The following is a 21,665-nucleotide window of genomic DNA, read 5'->3' on the forward strand; positions in this document are numbered from 1 at the left end:
ATACATACAGCTACGACGCTTTAACTTCCAATAATCTATCTAATATGTATTGAAATCCACTTGAATTGATCCGCGGAATGTTACATCGATTGAATATGTTTCATTTTCTGTGCTATGTGTAGTATGTAGCGCCATTTTGGGGCTGCATAGTACAACTGGTCTGGCTTTCAAGTGCCAACGTTATTGACAAACGTAATGACAAATGAGTGGCGTCAAAATTTTTGCCTGCAAGTGTAACTCCTAAACGTAAATAAAACAAAAGAAGAAAGGGGGATAAATAAATATGTATGTTTAATTACATAAATACATAGTACTTGGTATAAAAAAATACTGATATCTATCGAAGAAAACGTAGAACGTGTAGCGATCTGCAATAGAGAATACGTCTATGTATTAAGATGAAACTTGGAAACTAAAAAGGGCTTAGAATCCAGAACAATACGGGGGCATTATTGATGATATGCCAGTACACTCTTGCGCAACCTAATATACCGACATGTGTTGCCGTGGAGTTGTTGCGCCACTTTTTCTCCCCAGCAAAAACACATACGAAGTGGTGAAGGGGGTTTTTGGAGCTGTCTTTTGTTTTTGACGTTCGAAAAGTGCTGATTTAGCAGCCTCACTTAAATAAACGTTTTTGAGTTTGAGCAAATGGTTGTGCACTTTAACATGTCCTGCGCAGCTGGCTGATCTCCTTGCCTTAGAGAACACTAGACGGTGGCTGACCTCAGGTCTCCCAGTCGGCGTCCCTCTCGCTGGAGGGCAGCAGCAGACAGCGCCGCACGACGTCGAGCCCGTCCAGCCGCACGGCCAGCACGCGGCACACGGTGACTGACCTCAGGTCTCCCAGTCGGCGTCCCTCTCGCTGGAGGGCAGCAGCAGACAGCGCCGCACGACGTCAAGCCCGTCCAGCCGCACGGCCAGCACGCCGCACACGGCGGCGCCGCCCGCCGCCCGCACCGGGATCACCTCCGTGTAGCCCGGGCTGCCCGCCGAGTACGCCAGCAGGTCGCCCAGGTACAGGTACGCGTACCTGCATTAATGTTTAACCTCTTGAAAGCCGCTAAACAGAGAACAATAGAAAATCAATTGTGTCTTGCGTGGATCCGCGCACCGGCATGCAAGGGTTAAGCTTATATGGCGCTTTTTCATGTCATCAGATGTCGATTCTTTCAATCGATTCACTTCAGTTCATGTTCCACGTCAGAGGCCGTCGAGTGTTAGGTTAATCAAACCTGCAGCCCAATCGATAAGAAGATGAATTCACTTTTAAAAATTCCTATAAAACATTGCTCTATCTATATGTTAAAAAATCCTACAACAGTTCGTTTTATTAATCACTAGAAATTACAACTGCAAGCTTTTGCCTCATCGCTGCTTAATTTTTTTTACCACCGCCCAACCTTGCTGTCTTAACATTGATAAAGTAGGAGAATTAAATAAAAGTGAAACTGACCCAATATCTTCACAGCTCTCAAGGCCCAGCGGGTCCTCAGGCGGCTCGCTGACGACGGAGAACACGATGCAGTCCCTCTCGTTCTCCGACATCTTGCTGGCGGCGCGGCAGCGAGCCATGTGGCTCAGCTTCAGCAGGTCTGTGTCTTCTAGCTCGAAGGCTAGGGCAATGAATACAATGCGAGAGTTTTTTAGGTTCTTTAAGGGTCGATAGAATAGTTGATATGGTTTTGGGATGGTTGGGGAAAGATTTTGCGACCTCGACCACATACAGAGCATTTCATACCACTCTACATAGATTGAAAAGATGAGAGATAAGAATAATTTAAACAAATCCATCGTAACGTTTTTTCTCGCACTCTTTATAATCTCAATCAGTTTACGCCGCCCAGGAAACTGTTTAACATGAACACGGGATGAGGGGTTTACAAAGGCCTGACAAATAATATCTACTTACTCTTCCTAAAGTTAAAGTAGCACTTATCGACATAGTGTTTGGGCTTGGGGAGGCTGATGGGGGTCTCGAGCTCCGCCCCGGTCCTGCCGAGGAAGGTGTAGGCCACATACACTCTCTGCACGTGCGGGTCTATCATGGCCTCGCACTCCTCGTTTAGGGCCAGCCATAACACCGTAATGTCCAAGTTCTGGCCAGTTCGCTCCTGATCGTCTTCGGCTCCTTCCGCCCAGCCTTCTCCTACGTCCTGAAAAATTATCATTTCTCTGTTGGAACGTGGCTAGAATGCCCCCCGATATGTCTAGCGGGTCCTGTTCATCTTCTTAGAGAGAATAGCCGCCGTAGCCGATGCTCTGTCTGGAGATCATTGTTATTATTAGAATGTCATACAAAGTGTAGAAGATAACCACTATGGCTTTAATTTGGTTTAATATTTATTTGTTTACCCTTTGCGGTTCTTCATTGTCAGTCTCCATGTATTTCGGCACTATCTTAACACTCTTCTTCGATTGGTCCTTGTTTGATCCTAGAAGAGAAAATATAATTAAGGCTTGAAGAAGTCATAGCCTCTACAAGCAAGTGAGGGTTAGCTACTTTGAATCCCTTGAGTGAATACAGTCAGCCAGCTTTTTCAAAGACCATCACAGGACTTGAAGTCTGAATACGTAATTTAGCTTCGCCTTATCTTTATCGTTACTGAATGTCAACAAAACACCGCTTTACCATCACTATCGACTTCCATTCGGCAAAAAGCAGTTAGAAAAGTGGATGAAGAAGCGTAGGTACGTACCAATCAACTTGCTTATGTTTTCATACTTCTTGTATATTTCCATGGAAGACCCCTGCTCCTTAGTAGGCGTGTCTGTGCTATTCTTACCTGTGCCAGGATACAATATTATGTATAACAATAATCAAGCATATAATTGTAGGTATATTTAAAAACAGGTTACTTACAAAGTTCACTAAGCCGGCTATCATGTACTGATTTTTTTCGAAGTGTGCCGTAAGCAAATAAAACATTAAAATAAAACAATTTTGGAATATAAAACAATGAAGTCAGACTCAACTGTTTCGTTGAATATTTTGAATTGCTGCACGCTGTGGGTTGTCACTTCGCGACTGAAAATAATCATATTTAGTAGATTTTAATTTAAATTTTGAAGCACCAGTTTGATTTAAATAATTAAAATACGTATTTCACATATTTTACTCACGGTAATTCTGCTGCCTCTTCGTTGCAGCCTCGCCAAAACGCTCCGCTAAGGCAAACAAAACCACGGAGACTCAAATGTTCTCATGTATGGAATAACTATACTACCAATTATATTTTTAAAGAAAAGATGAAATTACTTTAATTCACTATATGGCTAACGTGTTAAGTAAACAGTTCGAATATGGTGTCAGTAGGTATATAGTGGTAACACATAAAGGAGTACATAAGGGGATATATGAGTAAGAACACAACGAACTATATAGAATACTACATAGGGTAGTAAAAGAAGATACATTAGTGAGTATACATATAAGTAAATTACGTCAGCAAATATATTAAGGGAATTCATAAGGGGATACATAAAAAGAAGAAATGAGTGTGACGTAATGTTGTGGGCCAATACGGCCACTACGGTTGATCCGTCAGTTTCCTAGCCTATTATATTTATACTCACTAGTGATCCTAAGCTGGATTGCGCTTGAGATGTCAGGTCCTGCCAGGAGATCAAACCATTAAGGTTATTTACTGATACGAAAGTAGTTACTTTAAATATGATATAAAAATTTGAAAATGCATAAAAAAAATTGTCCAGCAGGAAGGTGGATAAGGGATATCATTCAAATTTCATTACCCTTTATTAACATGTACCTACTATACATGTTTTTCTGCTAAGGGAAGTATTATCACCTGGATGCGGGTGAAACCACGGGAAACAGCTAGTAATATGATAACAATATTTTTTACTGACTTACTTCTTCTGATTTACGCATGCCTCTGCCCATTTCGTTAAGAGCTTGACCGCTTCTTTGCTATAAAAGACACTCAATTTTATCCACATTTATTCACGAGAACATGGACAACAGAAAAGTCAGAAATAATACGAACAAGTAACAAAAAGAGAAACAAAGGGTAGTTGACAGAAAAAGGAGAAATATGCGCATACTCTGCGGCCCTATCCGAGATGGGATTTTTTGACTTTCATTCAAGGGCAACAAAATTCTTTGGTTAGGAAAGAAGAGCATAGAAACTGACTTTATGTGCAGTAATAAGAGTAAACTTACTTCTAACGCATGTCTCATATCTCCGGGAGATTTAATATTTGCTTGCTGAAAACAAATCACAAATATTTATTTGTGAAACATACGTGCAGTGGTTGGTCAGAGTTTAGGCAAGAGTGATGACTTGATGAGTCTATCACAGGCATACAAACATTATGAATGAAACTATATTATTATACCTAATCATTTTCTTAATTAAGTTAATTTTTACTGTTAGGAAAAAGTATACAAGCTGTTGATTTGCATGCGTGCCATAGTCAAGGACGTAATTATACTAATGATTCTCAACTCAAATCAACAAAAAAATTGGTACGTAAATTTTTGGTTTTAATTTTTTTTCGGAAATTCATCAATGTCACTTACCCGTTTTCAAACTCGGCACGTATGTTACTGGCCTCAAAACCGTACTGCTCCCTCACACAAACGCAAACACCAAGCATACGCAACGATTATTCATTAATTTCATTCATAAAATTGGATTACTTCTGAAATACTACGACATTACAATGACAAAAAAGCAGTGCATATTAGCTATTTCCCGTCTACTGTAATTCCAATCGATTATTTACGTATTTTATGTCCTCCTCCTGAAGTATGGCACAAATGCAAATCAACACCTTGTATAGTTAAATAAACTTACCACTTCATTTATGATAATACCGGAATCATGTTCCTAAAATAGAAAATAACGTTATATTAGTTTTGGATCTGCATAAAGCCCAGGAGTTTGCACAACATATAAAAATTTAATAATCTAAACTAACTTCATTGATTAAAGTGTTTTCATTTTTTTACTTTTAATAAGAACAATTTTTTGCATACATTAAAGGTCAAACTTAAAGCTGCAGTTGCTGAGACATTTTTTAATCCTTATCAGAAATTAATTTTATTTTCATGAAATACAGTCGTGGTCACATAATTAAAGACACCCCCTGACTCGTAGTGAAAATAAATAGTTATGGTACTGACATGAGCTTAACCACGGTATAAAATGTAATGTAATTATAATTAAAACAAACATTACATTGTATTCTTTAAATTAAGGACAAAAAATATTTAGTTTCTTCAATACTTTAGATTTAACGCTCTATGGGAACTGAACACTAACTTTTGTAGCGGATACTTGGCTGGTCAGCTAATTAAAGACAGTAAAAGCCGAGTTAAGAAAAAAAAACGAAAGATAGAAATAGTCGCTACACTTTTTTTTTAAAGTGAGTAAAATATTTATGAGAACATAATTAGGTTATAATTTAGGTTCCCTTCATTAAAATTTTTCAATTTTTAGTTCAATCAATACGACTAAAACAAAAATTCTGGTAAGTAAAATGTTTTAGGCTTTTTTAAATAAAGTTTTGTCATGCGGATTCATTCATACCACTTGAATTGTAATAAGGACATGGTAATAAATTTATTATTAAAGATTCCTTGTTAATGACACTAAAAAGTCAAGGTTTTGAGAATAACTGAAAACCGACGCGTAGGAAAACTTGTCCGCAAATAGAATTTACAGTGGTGTAAATAACGAATTAGAGAACTATTCACATTATTCGGTACTGTTTTTTTCATCGTCATCTGATGCTAAAAAAGACGACAATTGTGTCTGCCGAACTTTAAGATGACAGCCGGGTCGGGAAAACCTGTAGTGCATGTGTATCGAAAGATGTTACTTTTGGAAAAGCATTGCGAGTCCGTACTGTAGTTAGCGTTTTCTATCAAAGGTGAAAGTTGCTCTGAACAAATATTGTTTTTTTTTTTTTTATCTGGTAAAATAAAGGGATTGGATAAATTCTAAAAAAATAAATTGATTTTAGTCACCTCCAAAACATGTGATGGAACTAAAGTACACCAAGAAAGTACTCAAACGTAGGAGGCGAAATGTTATAGTGTGGGGCTGCTCGCCACTGCTTAGTGTAAGACCCTTCAGAAAGGTATTATTAAAAATAGGCGAATTCAAGTACTATAATATTTCAGAAACAAGCATATTGTTATAAACTAAGCATAATTTACCGGTCATTAGGACTTTCCAAATTAGAAAAGTTCTGAATAACACTGCAAGAGTAGTAAAAAATGACTCTTTGATCGGGCAACTTATGACGGTTTTGGTTTGGCCTATTGCAAATCCAATGAAACAAAAACTGGTAATAGGCTAAAAATACCATGGCATGGCAATAAGTCGTACATGCACCATCGATCAGTTTTACTCAGATTTTAATTAAGCATGGAAGAAAATTCCCTTAGCGACTTCTACAAAACTGACCGCTTGCTCGTTCAGGGATGTCGAACTGTCATTGAGGTAAAATGAAATAAACCAAATATTCATACTTATTGGAATGTTTAATTATAGTGTATGGAATGTTGTTGTAGAAAGGTAACTCCAATAATATTAATAATTTGTATTTCTTCCTGTGAGCAAGTGGAGTGTCTTTAATTAGATGGCCAGGCCTCGTTATGGATCAAACCACCCTAGATTCGGATAAAGCGAAAAAAAACTAGGTGCGGGGGATTATTGAATATAGTCATTAGTTTTAATAATTCACAATGCCCTCTTAAACATTTTAAAATAGAAAAGAAAATTCCTATGGCAATCTGAAAAAAGAAGTACAGATGAAATGCGCCGGTAAGTTAAGATTCCAACAGTGTCTTTAATTAGTTGTCCATGACTGTATGTAAATTTTGTTTTTTGGTAGTTTCTAATTTGTAAATGGACTTTTTATAAGGCTTACATAACTCTTATTGAAATCTTTTTATAACACCTGTATAAAAGAGACCATATTTGTTCCACAATACTGACCGGGTCATCCTTATCGAAGACCGGCTGTGCGGGAGGGGAGAAAGGGACCGGCTGGCCCCCGGCCGTCACCGTGCTCACGCAGCTGAGGCGACGGGACCTCACGGGCGGGTAGTTGCTAGGCTATAACACCACACAACTAAACAATAATACCTAAATAACTAAAATGCTTCGTAGGCAGCTAAATCATGACTTTTTCAAAATTATTAGTAATTATTAAATTAAATTATTAGTAATTTTTTTTTTTAATTATATTATTATCTTATTTAATATCTCAATCAGCTGATAATTAGCTATAAGCGTGTTATTCCATTGCTCTCCGTGAAAACCTATAATTGGCTTTTTTTCTGTCTATGTCTGTAACATTGTTTTGTATAGCCGTTGGTGTTCCAATAAAAAAACTAAATGAATTCATCTTCTTCGATGACATGTCATATATTGAGACTACACTTTGTCAGCCCAATACTGATTGAATAATTATTGATATTTAGTTTTAAATAAGCGGCAAATCGAAGTAATGATTTGATGGTTTTTGGAAAGATCGTATTTTATTTTGAATGCGATCTTTTATTTAAAGCAGCTCACTATAACGAAATAAACGATGTAATATACTGGCTTATGTACGTTAACTAACACGAAGAAACAATTTTTTTTTTCATAATTTACAACATCATGTGTAAAGCAGAGATAAAGTTAGGATTATCGAATGTTTTGACCAGTTGACAGCTGTCAGTTTTCAAGGGAGAATTTCCGTTGTTTGTAATGACTGATTCATAAATGGTGTTCTAATTCTGGCATATTTTTATTCTATTTACTTTGTTTGAATTTTTTTTTTTAATTTTTGCGTATTTTATTTTATTCTTAGTGCTAATTGAAACGAAACATGTTTCATTTAATATGATTAGGATCGAAACACCCGATACTATTAACACGAAAAATGATTCCTATGGCTAATCCTTTCGAAGGATTGGGTTACATTTTTTTTCAATTCGTTATAGGATACCATAAAATACACATGATGGGATTTTATGTTATTAGGTTTGTCAAACGCGATTTTATATGATATTTATTTATCAAACACATTACCTCGACAGAAAGTTTATCCAATCTTATAGTGCAATAGAAGTTTACTCACAAGATTACGAACAACTAGTGTGACGTTTCATAGGAGCCTGCAAAGGCATATTTGAAATAAAAAACATTTGACTTTGATTAATTGAAATTAAACTACTTAACCAAACTTGTCAATTTCTATACCTATGGTAACAAATATATTGCCTTTTCTGAGACGTGGTTTTTATATCACTTTAAACTACTACTCGAAGACTTAGGTAAATTCATATTATTTGTAATTTTTTGTTTGGTAAGAAACGCTGAGAATTGATTGTTCTAGCAGCAATCCGAAGGTATGTAAGTGCAGGCCGCTACAATAATGTAATGATGTATGTCAGTCTTCGTCTGTCACATAGCGGGGACGACTTGGCATCGCGACAATACGTTCATCTCCGATCAATTTGAGTTATCAACCATGTAAAAGTACCTAGTTAAACTTTAGTTGTTTCTATGCTGTGTTGTAAATAGGAAAGCTGTTAGACAGTTTTGTTTTCATATAAGAATCGATTTGCTAAAGAATTAACATGACTTCAATCTGAGTAACTCAGTATAAAGCCCGGTTTTGCTGGTAACGTTAACATTTCAGTAGATAAGTTATCTGGTAGTTAATGCTATCTCTCAGATATTGGTATGCGTGACCTGTGAAACCAAAAACTATAGTTTATCTTTCAGATAAATTCCTGATAGGTTGTCAGTCTTTACCAGTATTCGGTAACACTGGCCAGTATTTTATATTTTTATCGGGTGGACTTCATTTTTATGGTTCTATACAGGTTGTCATACAAGTTCCAGTACTTTCTATAACAGTACTACATAGATACCTACACCATATTACGATAACTTATACTCACATCGTACATCATCTCAGCCTTGTTGGCGGTTTGTGGGGCGCTCGGAGTCTGCGTCTGCGCGTCAACGGGGACGGGCGCGGCCGGGGCCGGGGCTGGGGCTGGGGCCGAGGCAGGCGTGGGGGCGTAGTTGGGGGCAGGGGAGGGAACGTAGTTGGGCGTATGAGAAGAGGCATAGTTGGGGGCAGGGGAGGAGGCGTAGGCTGGAGCAGGCGCGGGTGCAGGCGCAGGTGCGTAGGCGGGAGCAGGCGCTGGGGCGGGCTTGGCACGATTGCTCCACAAGCTCGAAGAACGCGCGTATTCCTATGGATAACATTACAAGGGTAGGTACCTATCTGGTGTAACCTGGCGTCTGTAACTTGACGAGCCTATAATGTGCGTAATATTGATAGCACAAAACGCGACCATCATGCTAGGTTCACATTGCAGTGTCGGGGTGTGTTGGGGCGCGCCGGAACGCAATCGCTTACGTTCTTTTTGGTGCTTTTCTATTTGGTGCATTGCTAAAAAGGTCATTTTGATTTGCTTAGTACTAGTTTTGGGCGGTTTTGCGCAACAATAGTTTTGCTCAAACAGACAACATTGGGCGTTGATGAGCGTCCAAAGACTGATAGCGTAGTACAGTTATCTTTGAGCCTTACTTTATTAACAGTACCTATATACCTTCTTCAACGATACCTATTTTCAGGATAAATGACTTTAACTGACCACAATGCTGCTCCCGTAATTCTTGACAGTAGGCTCTAGCGTCGTGGCCGGGGTGGACTTGACGAGGTTCAGATCTAGGTCATTATGATCGTCGTCCAAGATCTGCGGCATGACGCGCGAGTTGCGCACGTGGTATGCTTTGGACTCGGGCTCGGGGACCGATGGCTGTTGGGAATAATACGTAAGGATTAATTTAAAGGACAGAATATTATACAAGTTTTTATAGACATTGTTTTAAGATGAAATTTTCTGCCAGTGTAAAAATAGATCAAAATACAGACCATTACTGAATAATGGTTATTGAGTTATTTATGAAAAAAACAAAATGGTTCCAAAGTTTCGGAACCAGATTTCGATCAAGCGTAGCGAAGCGTAGTAGACGATGCAAGTTTCCGAATTTACGAAATTCTCAGCGCTTGTGAAACATGCCCAAAATTGTAATGGAGAGTCTGCATTTTGACATCGAATTTTATAGGTGTTCAAAATGGTGTGTACGTGTGTGTAATGACGTGTAGGTACTCTCGTCCGCCGCCGCACATGTGTGTAGTGACGTGTACCTGTGCGATGGCGAGGTTGATGCCGGACAGCATCTTGGCGTCGGCGCGCAGCATGCACCACAGGTCGATGACGCCCATCTCGTCGCGCGCGTCCAGCGCGTCCGCCGCCGCGCCCTCCGCCGCCCGCGCCCGCAGCATCTGCGGCCCTGCCACCTGCGCCACGGACCATCGTCATCATCTCTCGAGCCTTTTCCCAAGCTTTCAGTTTAACCGGATTCTTTACAAGGAGCGACTGCCTATCTGATCTCCTCAACCCAGTTACCCGGGCAACCCGGGCATGACTGCGCCACGGACCACCACCACCAATAACACATACGAAGCGGTGAAGGATGGACGTTTTAGAGGCTGACTTTTGCAAAATTTTTGACGTTTAAAAAGTTCTGTTTTGCGTCATATATCGAGTATTGACTTCCCTCTAGCTTAGCCTAAAGTGAGAGAAATCATCTATACTAATATTATAAAGCTGAAGAGTTTGTTTGTTTGTTTGAATGCGCTAATCTCAGGAACTACTGGTCCGATTTGAACAATTCTTTCGGTGTTAGATAGCCCATTTATCGAGGAAAGCTATAGGCTACTTTATCGGGGTTCGTGCAGAGGTTCCTACGAGATGCAGGTGAAACCGCTGGCAGAAGCTAGTGAGGAAATAAAAAAAAAACAGTGACTGAAATCTTCAATTTATGGCCATTCCCAATATTCTATCTATCTGCTATTTTGCATACTAGAAATAAGAATTTGACATTATTTATATGGGGCTATTTCAAAATCCTATCTCTAGTATGCAAAACAACAGATGAATATTAAGAATGACCGTTAAACAGAAATAAAAGATACAGACCAGTGCGAGCGACATGTCAGCTCTTCTATTCGTGTGAAGTAGTGCGTCTCTGAGCGGCAGCGCGCAACTGGCGAAGGGCTGGTCTTCCTTGTCCAACTCGCAGATCACGATAGGCATCTCCTCCTAGTGTTATACGGACGTTCTTACTTATATCAGGACTAGCTACCTACTTTATAGTCTTAGAAACTATGGGAACGTCACAATATTCTCTCGCTAAAATGGGCGCTATTTTTGAAGCTCTTTTGAGCACCAGTACAAAGTACCAGTAAAATTAAAGTACAAGTCAGTATTAGCAGGCCTCTGTCACTCGACGTACTTGCGAGCGATAAATGCCTACCGCTCGCTGGGTTACCGGTAGCCCCACGCGGCTCAGGGCTTTCAATAGTCACACGCGCCGCGCGCGTTCCAATATTATTATTTTTATTTCGTGGCATGTTATGCTGTTGGTTTTTATTAGGTTTTTTAAGCTACCTAACAAACTGATGGATTATTTTGAGTTGTGTTGGTTTATATGCGACTATTGTAAGATTTAGAAACATTTTCTATTTATGAACTTATCTAGTAATTCCATTTTTTTTTAATAAATTAATACTTATCTACTTTATGATTTTAACAACAGAGATCATTAGGTACTTATTTTACTTTAGATACCTACTTAGTTATATGAACTGTATTGTGAGTTTTGTAGCTCAAAACACATCTCGAGTGTAAGTAGGTATAGTTCTGGTCCAACTTAATGACGACTCGGAACATTACGCGTGTCGCTACGCAGAAACCAATTTTAGGTATGTATCAACACTCGACGGAATTGTACCATATGGGGTATGGCACTTGTGCTCAAAAAATCGTTGGAAACTGCCTTTGATTTTGACGAAAGCTTTACTTAAGTATTTACCTATGCTTACGTATTAGTTAATATTTAGTAATATGTACCTACACTCCATTTTAGTTGGCAATACAATAGTTAACTAAAGAAAAATATTATTGATATTACTTTTTATTTAAAAACTCAGTTTTAAAAAAGGCTATCTTAAAATAAGCGTAACTTTGTTTTCCTACTTAAATATTAATTAATTGTAAGAAGCAACCCTAAGCACGGCCACGGCACGGTTGCGGTCACTGAACTGTGCGCTATCGCATTGGAATAACAATCAAGCGCTCGAGCTTTTAAGGTTCATTTTATAACGCAGCTAGGAATTTGTAGGTAGTTGGGGAACTTGTAGGTGCTTATAACAGTAGGTATGGACCTTTTTGTATGGAGTGATTTATCTGTTACGTAGTAACTATTATATAATCTGTGGTATTAGTAACAAATGTATAACGCAGCAAGATGTAGTTCAATACATTGAACCTTAAGGACATAAAAACAGAACAGGTGACCATAAACGAACTGATACATCATGCAGTTCCTTTATGATTACTGTACACACGTATCGATGATGAAAATTCTAATATTTGCACCCTTAGCTGTTAAAAACTTACAAACATGACTTTTTGCCATAACTTCGCTCTCTGTAGGTACTCTTGTGAACAAATACATCATTTATATATTTTTTTAAACGATTAGGTACCTATAATAACATTTCCACTTACCAAAAAATTGAACTTTACTAACTACTTACTGATAAAAAACTGACGACTTACGTGTTTCATATAGTGCAGGAAATCATCAGTGATCTTGATGTCGTACTCAGTGGAGAAATCGAAGAGCACGACGCGGCCGGCGCGCATGCGCGTCATCGCTATGTTCTGGTCGTAGAACTTCCACGTCAGCACCAGCGTCTTGTCGCGGGAGTTCAGAACCGCCTAAGCCGTGTTACTTGTTGTTATATTTTTATTACGTCAACAATGAATCTAGGTACCTATTCTAAAAAAGCTTCATAAGATTAAATAAATATAATGTGGATAACTTTTCTTTCGACAATTTTAGATCTGAGGGAAAGAAGAGGTAACTGGTAAATCACATCCATGATAGACCCTTGCCTTTTACCAACCCGCATTGAGCAAGCGTGGTGATTAACGCTCAATCCTTCTCCGTGTGAGAGGAGGCCTGTGCCAAATAGTGGGACGATAAAAAGGCTGTAACTTAACTTACTTTACCCTTGCCTAAACGAGCTAGAGCAGTATACTATTTGGGATCTAATTTCCTGCAAACAATAATTAAGTATGCAGTAACCTCGTCAGACAAGACCACGGTTCCAATATGCAGCGTGAAGAGGCACTTGGGCACATAGACGTCGCCGATGCTCGACGTGGCCACACCTCTTCGTAACGCGATGGGCCGAGACGGGTCCACCTCAGAAGTCTGCGAGTGAACTGACTCCGACTCCCGTCGTGACTAAGGACGTCGTTATGGTAAAGTTTTAGGTAGCTACGTACACTCACTGGTGATGCAAACTCACTAGCGCCTCTAGTGTCAAAAGCGAGCGTCACTTTGGGGGCAATTTTTTTGTTCAACAGTGAATTTTATGCCATGAACATTGAAATATTATATATTGAATAAGAATATTGAAATGAAAAATAATACCAAGGCATTTTTGTAAATATACTTTATTTGTACTTTACCATACGCTCTATAATATAATTTTCTCTATAAACTAATATTACTATCTACACTACATATAAATATATACATGTAATTTTATAATAGATACTATTATATCAACAAAGGATGATCATGATTTCATTTATCAACAAAATTTGGGCAGAAAAGTTTAATTAACTAAGTTATACCACATTAGATAATCATAGTTTAGTTATCGCTTAACGCCCGGCATGCACTGTTTAAAATAAGACTTACACTGAAACCTGATAGACCATCCATTTACTTATTTGTGAAACCGCACAAAATATGAAAATTTTATTAGTAGTTTTTGCACCTAACTTTGACGTCTCGAAAGAGCTTTCATAGGCCTATTTGAAATAAAAAAAATTGAGTTTGAGTTTATCGCCGATGGAAGGACGGATGTATTTTGGTAGTCTCCCGCGGTTCCACCTGAGTCCCGGAGGAACTTCTAAAAATACCCGGATAAAATATAGCCTTTATTATTCGGGAATAGTGTATCTCCTGTAGAACAGTTACAAACTTCTTAGTCCATAGGTTTTATTTATTATATTTAATACCTGGCTGGACAATTATTAAAATGTGTTCCATGTAAACGAATAGGATTAGGTTGTTTATACTGAAGTTGCTACGTCGCCCTACGAGCTCGTACAATAAACGTCGAAATATCTAAATCAAGTTTTTCATTTGAGCAAGCGAGAATCTGACGGTCCTAGAAATGGTGGAGGCGCCGATCGAAGAAAAACCTAATCCTAATCCTAATCATTTTCAGGAAACACATTTAAATAATTGTCCAGCCCGGTATTAAATTAAATATAATAAATAAAACCTATGGACTAAGAAATTTGTAACTGTTCTACACTACCTATTCAACAGTGAATAGAATTTTACAAACAAAACAAATAAACTAATTAATTTCTACGGTCCACTTAGAGAATTAGTTAATAATGTTAATAGCTAAACAAGATCGTAACCAAAGGGCACGATCTCTCCAAAATTCAATAATTCAGAAGTGGCACAGATTGAAGGTCTCTGCACACAGCGGGCGCGGCGCGGCGGGACGGGACGGCGACGCGACACTGAGCAATTGTAATGTACTAGATATTACGGATGACGCCACACAGAGCCGTCCCGCTCGACGCGACGTGACGCGACGATCAAGTACATTGTGTCGCGTCGCCGTCCCGTCCCACCGCGCCGCGCCCGCTGTGTGCAGAGACCATGAACCCACTAGCAAGGGCTCAATCCTACGTACAGCATGAAACGGCCTGATACCAGCACCTCATACGTAGTCTTGTAACGAAACCATAGCGCGATCATAATCGAAAAAGAAACCTCCTTGTCGGAACCAGTGCGGTACTGCGCTGGCGGGGCCCAATATGCTGCTGCGTCCAGCTATTCCGACGACGCAGCTGTACGTGTCCAGGCTGCACCATTCCACGAAGGTTGAGGAGGTCGTGGAATATCTGCGCGTGAAGACCAGCTGGACCTTGAGGGTCGTGAGGTTGGAACCGCGTCACAACACAAATTTTAACTCGTTCGTGGTGCGTGTTCCGACACAAGGTCTCGAGAAGGTCCTCAAGGAAGATTTTTGGCCGAAGGGTGTTCTGTACCGCCGGTTTCGTGGCCGGCTACGTGACACCAGTCAGCGTAACACGACGCCGACACATCGTGTGCATTAGTTTTAAGAATATTTGTTATGTATTTATAGTATGTTTAAGTTTTTATAGATATAGTATTGTATATATATATTGATATGGTGAATTTTTATGTATTAGTTTATAAGTATTGTAATGTACGATATATGTGTATTTGTATTTTTATGGGCCCTAGTTGCCTGAAATAAAGGAATAAATAAAATAAAAAAAAATAGCGCGATCTAATTCGACGTCAACGCCATCTATCGAGCGGCGAGGCAACTCTGACGCGTCGTTAAGCACATTTTTTTGTAATGTCGGGTTTATCTGAGGGCACGGCAGTGCCATAGCCAAAACTAGAGCAAAGCGGGCACGGCCGTACCATCTTTTCTCGAAGCGTTTCGCGGCTATTTCGCCCCCCCCTGTATCTACCATGTGAACAAAGCTAGGAGTTTAGGTTTTCGATAACCAAGAGTAAGTATTAGAACAAGCTCAGTCTCAAAATTACAAGACATTTATGGCCTTACTACAAAAACTTAAACATCTGTTTTACACTTGTCTAAAAAAATTGTGGCTGCAAAATGAACCATATGTCAACGTCATAATCTGACATTTTTTTAGACAAGTCTTAAACTGACGTTTAAAAGTTTTTGTGGTGAGACGGTTAATACTTAAGGGCTTATTACACTTGACTAAATTCAGTCGTCTAAATGATTCAGTCACTAAATTCAGTCAAATGTAATCGCATTTAGGAAGGTAGTTTTCATTAAATCATTTAGAAACCTAATTAGACAAACCTATTTAGAAGCCCTTTACACGAGCTACTTCTCGCATTTTAGAGAATTAACAAAACCACCATAGTCACTTTACTTGTATTTTTAGCGATTTCAGCGGCGAAACAAACCATAAACATTTAAATACAGTTTACAGCGTCACAGAAATGTACGAATTTGGCTACTTCATTTATTTATACATATATTTAGGCGCACAAACAGCAATGCATAGCATGAAACAAAATAAACTATTACAATAATATTACCTAGTTATGCTTGCCTATTAAAGACGCACATAGTATTTACAAGTGAACATTAAATAAATAATAGCTAAATATATAATTTACAACTACTTTCTAACTACCAATACTTTGGTATACAAAAATAAATAGCCTGTATGTACCTAAACACTTAACCAAAATCAGATGGAAGATAGACCTTAATAGTACGTGCGATTTTTTACGGATAGCCTTTTACATTTATCTAACACTCGCACTGTTAGTTTCTGAGATTTTAATTTTTATAAATACATATAGATAGTATAATTACAGTATGCGCAGACTCCACCAAAGCGGATCTCATCTCCACTTAGTGCTATCCCTGAGTAAAGAAATTGTATTATTTTTTGACCTTTACCTAAGTTATGGGGCGTGGTCCTTTGCCGTTATTATATTAGGGGTTAAAGTATGAAATTTGCCGTTTTATTCTATTCTAGTAGGTTTTTGAATTATTCAAAAACCTACTAGAATAGTATCTATGGACTATAGACTATAGACTCTATGGCAATAATTGCCATAGAGTCTTCATGGTTTGAGGTTTTCGAATGAAACTTTTTTCACATGGTTTCTGTGAGGTTCTTCTTTTAAAAAATGTGAAACATTTGATATCGATGTTCAATTGTTTTTGTTATTCAACTTAAACAATATGAGTATATGAGTTCCGCCGCGGAAGTGAACGGCAGAAACAGCCCGCAATATCAATGCCGCATTTGAAGAGGTGTCTGCTAATGAACACATCGTGCGATTTTGGATTAAACGCTTTCGTGGTGGTTTCGACTTGAAGAACGAGCCACGGGGAAGACCGTCTGACAGGTGATTAACGAGGAATTGAGAGAGACGGTGAACGCCGATCCTAGTCAAACTACCCAAATAACCAGCCGAACACCGAATAATGTTGAAAAAATTAGCAGTAAAACAGCCACGACTTATGAATCGACCTTCACCGTTATTGTTCCATGACAACGCGAGACCTCATACAGCAAGAGAAACCGTTTTAACTCTTCAGGAACTGCAGTTGGAAACTATTCGTCTGCCTCCATATTCGCCAGAACTTGCTTTAACGGTAACATTTTTTATTTAGATTTGGACAATTATTTGCGTGACAAGATGTTTTCTTCCCAGGAGGCAGAACAAAATTCTTTCACACAGTTTGTGCAGTCTAGATCCTCAGAGTTCTATCGTAAAGGCATAAATGACCTTCCTATTAGATGGCCGTAATGTATAGATAATAATGGCAACTATTTTGATTAAGTAAGTTTGTTAAAAATTAAAAAAAAAATACAATTTACATTTTCAGTACAAATCGGCAATTTCATACTTTAACCCCTATTAAAAAACCTCAAAGTAATTTTTATGTCCGTGTTTAACTTCTTAACTTATTACAATTCAAATGTTATCCGCAATCCTACGTAGGTATTATATTTCGCGTCAAAAAGTTTATTGATAAAATTAAATATAAATATTAAGACTAGATGCTAGACTACATTACATAGGTTTTAGAAGACGTTGGTATTGAGTATGATCACCTGGCTGGCTGGCGTGGGTCGATGCGCCTTCAGTAAAGTGTTGCAGCGGGCGATCTCGTCCGTCACGGCTTGCAGGGCCGATTCTATCTTCTCACATGGCTTTTCTGCAGGCTCAGCCAACGTTCTGCAACAGAAAAAGATTTAATTAGATATACTAGTTGTAGTTTGCGTTTCCACCCGAAAGAATTGCAAGGACAGCATCAGCTATATGAACATTCTTTCGTGTTTTGAAATTTTCAGGGCCACCTCTTTATTTTTTTTGTTATCTATACTAATATTATAAAGCTGATGAGTTTGTTTGTTTGTTTGTTTGAACGCGCTAATCTCAGGAACTACTGGTCCGATTTGAAAATTTCTTTCAGTGTTAGATAGCCTATTTATCGAGGAAGGCTATAGGCTACTTTTTATCCCGGTACGGGAAGTAGTTCCCACGGGATGGGGGTGAAACCGCTGGCAGAAGCTAGTTTCATATAAACTTTTTGCTAAAGGACTACAACCAAAAAAATATTGTAATCGGTGCATTTGCAATTGTTCACGCGTGATTCAATGACCAGCAAAAATAGGAGGTGATTTTTCTAAATATAGATTTAAATGGATTGGTTATTTATTGGTCACATTGAGCGTGAGACTTTGTATCAATTATTATAAAGTGCACTTACCCGTTCATCTGCCTTCCATTTCTTCCATCTCGATCATGGGAATACTTCCGTTCTGGAATACAAGTTTAGTAATATTCAAATTCTTCACAAACAAAAATCCAATCAATCAGAAGATAAAGTAGGATATTACGGAAGTCTTACTAGAATTGGAACAAATGGGCATCTCTCCCTCACTGAGCGTGTAGTTGGTGTCAGGCGAGCACGAAGAGTCAGTATATGTGGTTGTAGTCTTGTCTTCCCCGGGGGAGAACGGACGGGACTTCATCGGACTGGCTTCTGATAACAATGTTAACGATTACTGAATTTTTTACCCTACTGTACTAAAAGAAGGGTTATGTTGATTTATTTTTTTGTTTGTTAAAACAATATCATCAATTAGCTATCGGTGCGACACGTTCCGTAAGCGCAGACACAGGTGCACTCTCTATTCCCTCACTACAATATCCGTATAAGGCTCTAAACAAACTGCCTTTTAACTGCATCCAACCGCAAATGGCTCATGTGTAGTTTACAAGCAGTGGACACCACTGCAATAGAACTGCAAACCGATTTGCGGTTGGATTGCAGTCAAAATGCGGTCTGTCTATAGCCTTATACTATGAAGTACCTTGTTAAATCTTGTCTTATTTATCTAAAGCCACTGTCTCTACTCACTCTCTTTCTCCAAAGGCAGATCAGACAAGTAAGTGATCTCGAACTCGGTGCTGTCGGGCGATGTGGCGCGACTCTGCTTGTCCACGGTGTATGTGTCGTGCTCGGAGGCCGTGGACGTGCGCTCGTGTTGCATCGGCGGCGGCGGCACTTGCACCTCTTTGCTCTCGTGCCCGGCGTTTGAGCCTTTTGTCAAAATATTCATAACTGAATTTACAATTAGTTCTATACTAAATGACGTCATTTTAAATGCAATATGGCGGACCATCCAAGATGGCGGGGCAGTTATTTTTAATGCACTTCTACAGTATGGTTTTGAATGTATAATAGAACGTTTTGTCGATAGGGACACCTAAATATTGTCAAGGATTCTTCCATGCTGGGTTTTAATTATAGTTCGGCCATTCAGAGAATGCGTTCCTGACACGTCGCGATTGAACTGACGACGTAATAACATTCATTGATTATTGATATAATAATGTTGTTTTAATGCTCCTCAATTGTTAAAACGGTAAACAACCAGCAAAAATATTTTTATCGTAACTGCAACGCCATTGCAAAGTTACGTCGTCAGTTCAATCGCGACGTGTCAGGAACGCATTCTCTGAATGGCCGAACTATAATCACGGGTATGGATATATGGTATAAGGATATGATTGAATAGCTCCAAGTGAGATTTTGTCTACAAACTGTCTAAATTGTCTGTAGAAGTAGTTTTAGAGACAAACAATTTGAAGAGGAATAATGATAAATTTAAAGCAATCCGCTGCTAACTCAGAGCGAGAGGGGAACTCCCGCTGTGGATTGGCAGCGGTGAGGGAGTGTCACTTTTACTGATTAAAAATCCATCATGTTCCGTCGTAGGCCTTATGTATCAGGGCCGCGGTAACTCTTTCGAACAATCCCGCAGCCCCGGCGGGCCTTGGGCGGACTCAGCAGGCCTTAGAAGGTATGTACCTTGGTTGTATCGTGTCCGGCTGCAGTGCGGCGGCGCGCAGGAGCACAGCGGGCGCGCGGGGGCTCGCAGCGTGCGGAAGCACAGCGTGCCGCTGCCGCGCCGGTACACCGACACGTCGCGCCGCACCCCGCCGCCCACTGCCGGCATGTCACACTCACGTCTGCTCACCGCCCTAACCTCTCCTTCATACTCCTACTTTACTCACCAAACTTATGCCCGCTCTACACTTAGCCCGCTATACACATCTTCGAAACGCATTTCGCGGCCATCGCGCGCGGTCCGTGGGCTAAGTGTAGAGCGAGCATAACCTATGTACCGTATTTACGGAAGCAAAGTACAAGTCTAATCTATAAACCGAAAACGATACGATGGAGGCTAACAATGTGCCTGCTTACTTATTACTGAATCGTAATTTATTTCGATAACGTTTACTATTTTGTCACAAACACAAAATAAAATACGGCCTGATCTACAAAAATTCCAATACAAGACATAGGCCGTATTCAGATGACACGCGCCGATCACGCACAGCACCCGTGCACGTGTTGTGCCCGCCTTAAACCCGCACCCGCACACCCGCACGGCGAGTGCAGGGTTGGCGCGAGGCGGGCGCGGCTCGGGTGCAGAGCGCGGGCAGGGCGAGTGCAGGGTTGGCGCGAGGCGGGCGCGGCTCGGGTGCAGAGCGCGGGCAGGGCGAGTGCAGGGTTGTCGCGAGGCGGGCGCGGCTCGGGTGCAGAGCGCGGGCAGGGCGAGTGCAGGGTTGTCGCGAGGCGGGCGCGGCTCGGGTGCAGAGCGCGGGCAGGGCGAGTGCAGGGTTGGCGCGAGGCGGGTGCGGCTCGGGTGCAGAGCGCGGGCAGGGCGAGTGCAGGGTTGGCGCGAGGCGGGCGCGGCTCGGGTCCAGAGCGCGGGCAGGGCGAGTGCAGGGTTGGCGCGAGGCGGGCGCGGCTCGGGTGCAGAGCGCGGGCAGGGCGAGTGCAGGGTTGGCGCGAGGCGGGCGCGGCTCGGGTGCAGAGCGCGGGCAGGGCGAGTGCAGGGTTGGCGCGAGGCGGGCGCGGCTCGGGTGCAGAGCGCGGGCAGGGCGAGTGCAGGGTTGGCGCGAGGCGGGCGTGGCTCGGGTGCAGAGCGCGGGCAGGGCGAGTGCAGGGTTGGCGCGAGGCGGGAGCGGCTCGGGTGCAGAGCGCGGGCAGGGCGAGTGCAGGGTTGGCGCGAGGCGGGAGCGGCTCGGGTGCAGAGCGCGGGCAGGGCGAGTGCAGGGTTGGCGCGAGGCGGGAGCGGCTCGGGTGCAGAGCGCGGGCAGGGCGAGTGCAGGGTTGGCGCGAGGCGGGCGCGGGGAGGGTGCAGAGCGCGGGCAGGGCGAGTGCAGGGTTGGCGCGAGGCGGGTGCGGCTCGGGTGCAGAGCGCGGGCAGGGCGAGTGCAGGGTTGGCGCGAGGCGGGCGCGGCTCGGGTGCAGAGCGCGGGCAGGGCGAGTACAGGGTTGGCGCGAGGCGGGCGCGGCTCGGGTGCAGAGCGCGGGCAGGGCGAGTGCAGGGTTGGCGCGAGGCGGGAGCGGCTCGGGTGCAGAGCGCGGGCAGGGCGAGTGCAGGGTTGGCG

At 41.2% G+C, this 21,665-nt stretch overlaps 2 protein-coding genes across 2 annotated transcripts; both read right to left on the minus strand.

The window, feature by feature from the left end:
* Positions 1–663: 663 nt before the first annotated feature.
* LOC124645933 lies at positions 664–13,853 on the minus strand. Its single transcript, XM_047185916.1, has 18 exons — positions 13,830–13,853; positions 13,206–13,367; positions 12,674–12,835; positions 11,030–11,152; positions 10,147–10,347; positions 9,638–9,802; positions 8,933–9,232; positions 6,972–7,091; positions 4,821–4,853; positions 4,184–4,228; positions 3,875–3,931; positions 3,577–3,615; positions 2,977–3,028; positions 2,700–2,786; positions 2,356–2,435; positions 1,913–2,156; positions 1,457–1,616; positions 664–1,033 (listed from the first exon to the last, which is right to left on the minus strand). Exons 1-18 carry the CDS (start codon positions 13,851–13,853, stop codon positions 838–840), a joined length of 2,250 nt encoding a protein of 749 aa, XP_047041872.1. The 3' UTR covers positions 664–837.
* Positions 13,854–16,178: 2,325 nt separating this feature from the next.
* LOC124645991 lies at positions 16,179–20,221 on the minus strand. The gene is made up of 5 exons (XM_047185998.1): positions 20,074–20,221; positions 19,120–19,302; positions 18,607–18,741; positions 18,466–18,517; positions 16,179–17,930 (listed from the first exon to the last, which is right to left on the minus strand). Exons 1-5 carry the CDS (start codon positions 20,219–20,221, stop codon positions 17,777–17,779), a joined length of 672 nt encoding a protein of 223 aa, XP_047041954.1. The 3' UTR covers positions 16,179–17,776.
* Positions 20,222–21,665: the final 1,444 nt, after the last annotated feature.

Source organism: Helicoverpa zea, chromosome 1 (assembly GCF_022581195.2).
Source record: "Helicoverpa zea isolate HzStark_Cry1AcR chromosome 1, ilHelZeax1.1, whole genome shotgun sequence".
NCBI classification, from domain to species: domain Eukaryota; kingdom Metazoa; phylum Arthropoda; class Insecta; order Lepidoptera; family Noctuidae; genus Helicoverpa; species Helicoverpa zea.

What these genes read in the sequence shown, in the direction of transcription:
- LOC124645933 (XM_047185916.1), bottom strand. Translation starts at nt 13,853, where the DNA reads ATGGATGGTCTATCAGGTTTCAGT. An exon ending in GCGGACGAGAGTACCTACAC is followed by an intron (nt 9,803 to 10,146) that starts GTCATTACACAC and finishes TATTCCCAACAG; the next exon opens with CCATCGGTCCCCGAGCCCGA. An exon ending in AATCCAGCTTAGGATCACTA is followed by an intron (nt 3,029 to 3,576) that starts GTGAGTATAAAT and finishes GATTATTTTCAG; the next exon opens with TCGCGAAGTGACAACCCACA.
- LOC124645991 (XM_047185998.1), bottom strand. Translation starts at nt 20,221, where the DNA reads ATGCCGGCAGTGGGCGGCGGGGTGCGGCGCGACGTGTCGGTGTACCGG. An exon ending in TCTGCCTTTGGAGAAAGAGA is followed by an intron (nt 18,742 to 19,119) that starts GTGAGTAGAGAC and finishes CATTGTTATCAG; the next exon opens with AAGCCAGTCCGATGAAGTCC. An exon ending in GCCCATTTGTTCCAATTCTA is followed by an intron (nt 18,518 to 18,606) that starts GTAAGACTTCCG and finishes CTTGTATTCCAG; the next exon opens with AACGGAAGTATTCCCATGAT.